Here is a 7,088-nt window from a genome sequence, read left to right on the forward strand (position 1 = left end):
ATTACATGCATATAGTGATTTTCACGTAGCGACCTGTCATTTACGTTTGCGAATGCCTCCCGGGCTTCGTGAATGCCTGCCGTCCTTTTTTTTACAGTTGTATTACGGTGAATCTGTACACCTCTTGCTACTCTGAAATTTTTGTGGCGTAATTACAAAACAACGGGTTGGAGGGCCCCTAAATCACCAACAAGCGCTCGCGTGCTCCTGTGCTCGCAGATGTGCCTGCTCCTTGCGTTTCACTTCGGGCGCTGAGGAAGCGCAATCGGAAAGGTGGACAGACGAGCCGACGAATGCGTTTGATGTAGACTCGTGCACAACTGCAACGCCACAATTAATTTTCGATCTCTGAGTGGTTTAGAGGCCCTATAACAATGGAAGGCAAACGGCATATCTTTCTTTGCAATCTGGCCTACAGCATAGAGCTCAGTGTTCGTTTCAATAAAGAAAACCACAAAACAAGCATCCAAACCGCATAATAGAGCATGAGCCGCCTCTCAACAATGGAAGCACCCTCCTACGCGTTCCCGGTAAATATTAGGTTGCAGCTGCTTTGCACTTCACGCGAGGGCTTCTAACGACGTCAAACGGCCCTTCGTTCTCCCCGCGTGTTTCCCACTTTCATATATAAAGGGACACTCGTCTAGCAACTCATTTAGTTCATTCTAAGAGTGCCATGGGTAGACCACGGAAGTTAGACACCAGAGAAGAGCGTGAATACAATCCTTGACGAAAGGAACAAATTCGTCTTGCTGAAAACGGTCGAAGAACCAATCACGCCCTACCACAGCGACCACAAAGCCATTAGTACTGCTATTGCTCTCAAGTAACAACAAAACATACCCCCCCCCCCCGCAGTCGGCATGTGTGGCGTGTCATACAGCTTCGCTGGACATGCACGTTCCTAGGGCGTGATGGCGGCCAATTTTCTTCTCAGGAATATCTACGTTTTGTTCTATGAAGTTATGAAGCACATTAGCAGGTGATCTGCTATCGTACGGGTCGTTATTGTCGGTGTGCCTTGTATTCTACAGGGCTCAATGATTCACACGCGAGACCCGGAGCGCGTGGCTGCTCGCTATGTGGGAGATGGTGAGGGGGAGACCGTGCTTGACGCATGCTGACTGCATCCGGTAAACAGTGGTCCAGTCAGTGGTTGTCGGTAGCGCCGGTGGAGCCGTGCTTGCCACGGCTTCAAAACAATGCACTCACGTGCCGTGCCATGAGAAGCCGCTTCATCAGGCGTGCGTACGTTGCGGAGGATTCCAGCGCTCTGCCGGCGCCACTGAAAACCACAGACTGAACGACTGTTTACCGGATGCAGTCAGCATGCGTCACGAACGCTCTCGCCCTCACCGTCACCCTCTACGTCAACAGTCACACGCTCTGCGTATCGCGCTTCAATCGCCTAGCATCGTACCTATGTAAAGCTTTGCATGAGCGCCACAATTTCTTTGCACGTGGTGGTGACTGGCAATCCTTGTGATTTTTGTCGCCATGAACCATGCAGAAATCTTCTCAAGCGGGGGCCGCAGAGAAGACGCTTGAGGCGGCCAAGAAGATTCAGAAAGTATGCGTCATGTTTACTGTGGCGGCCATGAACGCGAGTGGCATCAGCAGCACAGGCGGAGGCCCGGAAAAGCAGCCGGCGACAAGTGTCACAGCGACGAACCAATCTGAGGTGAAGACAGTCGCTTTGTCAGAGCGTGGTAATGACGACGCGATGACGTGGCAATTGCAGCTTTTATATGCCGCGCTATTCGTTACAGCTGTACAAAGGTTACACAGCGCGGTAATCAACAGAAATGAATTCAAGGAGCGTGTGTTGAGGGGCTGGTTGGTAAGACATTATTAGAAGAACCTAAACTGCGTTGGAGACGAGACACCAGAGTAGAAGTAGACAGGAGGAACGCAGACCAACAACTGATTTATTGAAACGGTCCGCCGCGGTGGTATAGCGGTTACGGTGCTCGGCTGCTGACCCGAAGGTCGCGGGTTCGATCCCGGCCGCGGCGGCCGCATTTCGATGGAGGCGAAATGGTAGAGGCCCGTGTACTTAAATTTAGGTGCACGTTAAAGAACACCAGATGGTCGAAATTTCCGGAGCCCTCCACTACGGCGTCTCTCATAATCATATCGTGGTTTTGGGACGTAAAACCCCAGATATTATTATTATTTATTGAAACCATAGAAACGTGTTTCGTGGAACAATGCGCATGCGCAATAGTAGTCGTGAGATCGTGACGGTGCTACACTCTCGTACTATGGCCCCTGTCCACCCAAGAATATCATGCTTCTTATTGAAGAGATACACAGATGGTTCGCTGAGGCACCTGTGTGATGTCTTGCTATCCATGAGGCTTCGGGGTTTTACGCGCAGTTTAAGTTCCTATGATAATTAACAGAAAATGAACGGAAGAGACCAAAGAAAATTTTAAAAAATGTTGCGCTTTCTTTTCCTCTTTCGCCTAGTCAACCAATTTCTTGCTTGCCGTAGTGTTAGTACTACCACTTAAAACGCTTATTCCTATGTGGGTCATGGCCGCGAATGTATATACAGACTGCGAACAATCAAAAGCGAAGCGCCTATAAATCTAAAAGACAAGCTGGCGTTGAGGTTCCCTACATGTCTGATCTCTTGTCTTCTTGATTTATGCTTGTGATGTACTAATCATTTTGTGGAATCACGTTGTTCAACGACACTGAGGTAATCAGTTGTTGAACACATAGGAATTGTAAACACGCCTCAGTTGGCATTTGGAAAGCCAGCCATATAGAACGACACCTTGTTTGCAGTGTGCTCGCATTCCGGCAAAGAAAACTGGCCGTACATATCGACTTGATGTGGAGGCACGAAAGAAGGGAATTTTAAGGGCTCATTTCTTTGTTTGGCGCAACACTAAATGATAACCAACAGATAATGATGCCAAGGAACGTACAGGAGACGTTAATAGTTCTCTTTTAACTGTATCGTAGTAGTATGATATACAAATGTGAACAAAGTAAAGTGGACGAAAAGACAACTTGCTGCCGGCAGGCGCCGAGCTTGCAACCTTCGGATAACGCGCACGATGCTCCTACCAATTGAGCTACGGCGGCGGTCGTCCCCTCGTCTACTTGTAGGGTATTTATGTACATGCAAAACTGGGAGTGTTACTCAGCAGGTTCGATCCCTGCCGGCGGCATGTTGTCTTTTCGTCCACTTTACTTTGTTCACATTGATATCGTATTACTGCAATACAGTTAAAACAGAACAATTAACCTCCCCTATATATTCCTTGGCTGCATTATCTACTAGATTTCATTAATGATGCGGAGAAAGTAACTTTCGAAAATAACGTAAAACTTCTTGTCGAAAAAAATCTCATGAGAGCGAAAATATTAACCGGCATTTCAGAGTAATTACGTCAGTAATAATTAAGGCGCATGGCAACACTACTGAATTTTCTACAATGCTTACTAGAGGGAACTGTGGCGCCGCGATCGCTCAGCCACCAATAGAGGGGTGAGCAGTACATGGATTTATTATGGAAACCTGGCAGGAAACTTGGAAACTTATGGAAACCACGTACCCCGCCGGTCAACGCTTCTTCAGTAGATGGATTTGCCAAGTAGTAGTGCTTGCGGCTTCGAACGCAGGTGTGGCTTGGTTCATTCTCGTGCTTTGTCTTTTGTTTAGCGACAAAGCAAAGTCTCATTGTGAACCTTGTGGTTGATTTGAATTTGTGAGCCTAAAAGTGTCAAGGTCGTGAAACGGGAGTAGTGAACTTCGTCTTGCGACAAAGCGGCTGCTGGCCACACTGAGCCACGCGGAGCTGAGAGAACGATGATTGGTCAATTCCATGTACTACTACGCATCAGTACCATGCTGGCTGAAGCGCCATACGTTGCAGCTCTCTTAGATTCTTGGGCCAGATTTCTATCTAGTGTGATATATTATGAATCTCTATGGTAACACCAAGCGAAATGGTTCAGGAACGACTTTTTTTCATAAGACAATAAGTGCGTAGTAACTGCTTTTTCTGGAATGCTGCTGCTTTTCGTTATCGTAGACAGGTCCCCATTGGAGTTTGAATAGTGATTTCCTTTCAAAATTTTACCGGTACATGGTGTAGCTGTGACGCTATCAATGAGGCAGTCTTTTTGATTCACTGATCTTGCTTATAAAATGCCTTCATCTTATAGCTCCGCAAATATGACCTTCTTCAGAATAATGTTCACTTCAAGTAATCTTTGCACGGGGCTTATTAATATGTACGTTGAGTAACACGAACACAGACGACAGGTGTGTTATTTTATCCTCTATATCTTTCTCAACGAATTTCTGAAACAGCAAGGTGGAATGCGTCTAATAAGCCATCGGATGAGTCCTTTGTTTTTTTTTTTTTTTTGAAGAATATTCAGGAAGTTGTCGTACGCACTCCATGGCGAAAAAGTGCATTGGATGACTTACAAATTAGTTTGAAACGTTTCGCTGCACGACGCTCCACAACTGCACTTTACTAACGTTACTGGTCAGTCTTGATAAGTGTACCACTTCTTTTTTTTTGTATGATAACGATGCAGGTATAACACTAGTCAAAGGTGAGGAACAGATTCGAATCGAAGATATGGTTTGATAGAATGCGTGCGCTCTGCTTAAGCACCAGCAAGAAAGAACAGGCGAGTTCTTACACGATTTCCTTCATGCGCGCTATGCAGGTGTGCCAATTGGCGGGCCTACAGTACGACAGGCCTTCCATGTCTTACTACCGAAAGGGCAACGACCTTATAAGCCTCGACACCAACAAGACCATCGTGACAAAGGTTTGATGTCAATGCTCACTACTAAATTGCGATTTGTTTAACCACCATGTTATCGGTTGAATTAGACGAACAAGTGTAACTCAGCGGGAAATCAGTTCATTTCACCTCCTGCGTGAAGCGACAATATACCTAAAAAAGAGCATTGAAAAAAAATTCATTTAAATCGCATGTCATTAGATGAAACCTGACGAACATTCAATGAATCCGCTGCTGTGGTGCGGTGGTGACGGTGCCTGAATGCTGACCCACAGGTAGCGGGTTTGGTCACGGCCGCGGCAGTTGCATTTCGATGAAGGCGCAGTGCTAGAGGCCCGTGTACTCTGCGAGGTCATTGCACGTTAAAGAACACAAGATGGTCGTAATGTCTGCAACCCTCAACTACAGTGATCCCAGTAATGATGTCGTGGTTTCTGCACGCAAAAGACCAGATATTGTTATTAATATGGATTATATAAAAAACGAAGTTTGACAGCGATAATGGACTTCGCCGGTGTTACATTAAGTTGGGTGTTGGGAGTGTTTGAGGGGTGCGTCTTAGAGGTTTGAACGTTCACCTATTGCTCAGAGTACTTTGCAGTGATGTTTCGTAAACTAAATTTTTTGTCCTAATAACTTTCGCACATACAGTTCTCCTTCAATTTAACCGGAGCGAAATACAAATTTATACCGTTGTTGTGCCTGTTTCAAATGAATTCAATAACTCCCAGGTAACGGGCAGACCCCATGTTATCATATTTGTAAAACATGCACATGTGGATGCTGTAGCCCTTGAACGGAGTTCGCGCGCCATCATCATTTTCAATTTTCCGACGCAGGTCAAGACTGTCCTGAAGAAGTACATAGACGTCTGCGTAGCCGTCTACGACGTACAGTTCGACAACTGCAATGACAAAGTTCTCGTTCTAACTTCTACTATTGTCGCAACCTTCAACAAACAGCTCCGGCGTCGTTAAGAGACCGAAAACAACATTTTTTTACCATGATGCTTGATTTCTCCAGCTGGGGTGTTGCGTACATAAAAAAATATTCGCATTTCTCGGTGAATGTTTATCTGCCTGTGTAAATAAATGCGTGAGTGTTTCTACGAGTACTGGGGAGCTCAGGTGCTGTAGAGCACAGGTACTTGAGATTTGTGCTCAAAATCCCAAGTTCGACCCTTCATCTAGGACACTACGCTCTTGGCTCTAGTATCGCCTAGAATCCAGCATGCAAAAAAATACAAGTGATCAACAGCTAGCTGGTGTATGCTTGCCAAGCTACGATCAAGTTACGGAACGACTATTATGCTGCTGTATATCTCGCTTTGAATTAACGCTTAAAGTCGGCAGAAGCGCTCGAGGGAGAGGACAGCCGAAGGCGCGGAAAATTTTTCGTTTTAACAGTGAAGTTGTTTACGTTATCGGTAACCTATGATCCGTCGTCAAAAACTCTACAGATGGGTATGCGTCATAGGGATTGGTCAAACCCACTACCGAGTACAGCAGGTGCGAGCGTTAAACGAAAACTCTACTCGGCGAAGTGGAGCACGTGAAACGCGTGAAAAAGAGAGAAAGAAAAAACAGAAAGGGATAGAAAGAGAAAGTGATAGACGGAAATAGGCACAAATAAGATATAGAAAATACAGAGGTAGACAGAGAAAGAAAGAGGGAAATGGAGACAAGGAAAAAAAAGCATACAGAGAGAAAGAGATGGAAAGAAGCAGTGAATAAAGAGAGGGAGAGAGAAAGAAAGGAACGAGAAAGAAAGATAGAAAGAGCGATCGAGATAGAGAAAGAAATAAAGAAATAGAAACAAATAGAAAAAAACGAATACAAAAAAGAGATACAAGAAACGGAAAGAAAGAAAGAAAGGAAGAAAGAAAGGAAGAAAGAAAGAAATAAAGAAAGAAAGAAAGAAAGAAAGAAAGAAAGAAAGAAAGAAAGAAAGAAAGAAAGAAAGAAGCAAGGAAGGCCACCCAGCTCCGCTCTTCCTTCAGGCTTGGCACTGCCAATGCGAAGCTTCCAGCTTTTTATGCCGTACATTTCTTCGCTGGACGCCAACCTGTGCTCACGAGTGGAGCATTTTGCCACTTCTTTTAGGGGCGCCCGTTCTTCCCTCGTAGTAGTGTGTAACCAGTCGTAACGCTAGTACCAGATCTTGACCTCCAAGGTGGTGCCGGTGCGAGATTTTTCCTGTGCGTTGTTCAATAATAAAAGAATTCGCAGCGTGCGCGTTAACTAAAGCCGAATTCTTCTGTCTCTCATTTCCCATTAGCAGCCATTGGCATGTTCCAGTAGGAAACG

At 45.5% G+C, this 7,088-nt stretch overlaps 1 protein-coding gene across 1 annotated transcript; it reads left to right on the forward strand.

The window, feature by feature from the left end:
* The first annotated feature begins 1,490 nt into the window (after positions 1-1,490).
* On the forward strand, positions 1,491-5,776 carry LOC119404187 (uncharacterized). Its single transcript, XM_037670765.2, has 3 exons — positions 1,491-1,681; positions 4,702-4,806; positions 5,622-5,776. The coding sequence occupies exons 1-3, from the start codon at positions 1,505-1,507 to the stop codon at positions 5,757-5,759; spliced, it is 420 nt and encodes a 139-aa protein (XP_037526693.2). The 5' UTR covers positions 1,491-1,504; the 3' UTR covers positions 5,760-5,776.
* Positions 5,777-7,088: the final 1,312 nt, after the last annotated feature.

The sequence above is a fragment of the Rhipicephalus sanguineus genome, chromosome 9 (assembly GCF_013339695.2).
Source record: "Rhipicephalus sanguineus isolate Rsan-2018 chromosome 9, BIME_Rsan_1.4, whole genome shotgun sequence".
Taxonomy (NCBI): Eukaryota; Metazoa; Arthropoda; class Arachnida; order Ixodida; family Ixodidae; genus Rhipicephalus; species Rhipicephalus sanguineus.

What these genes read in the sequence shown, in the direction of transcription:
- LOC119404187 (XM_037670765.2), top strand. Translation starts at nt 1,505, where the DNA reads ATGCAGAAATCTTCTCAAGCGGGGGCCGCAGAGAAGACGCTTGAGGCG. An exon ending in CAGCGACGAACCAATCTGAG is followed by an intron (nt 1,682 to 4,701) that starts GTGAAGACAGTC and finishes CGCGCTATGCAG; the next exon opens with GTGTGCCAATTGGCGGGCCT. An exon ending in ACAAGACCATCGTGACAAAG is followed by an intron (nt 4,807 to 5,621) that starts GTTTGATGTCAA and finishes TTTCCGACGCAG; the next exon opens with GTCAAGACTGTCCTGAAGAA.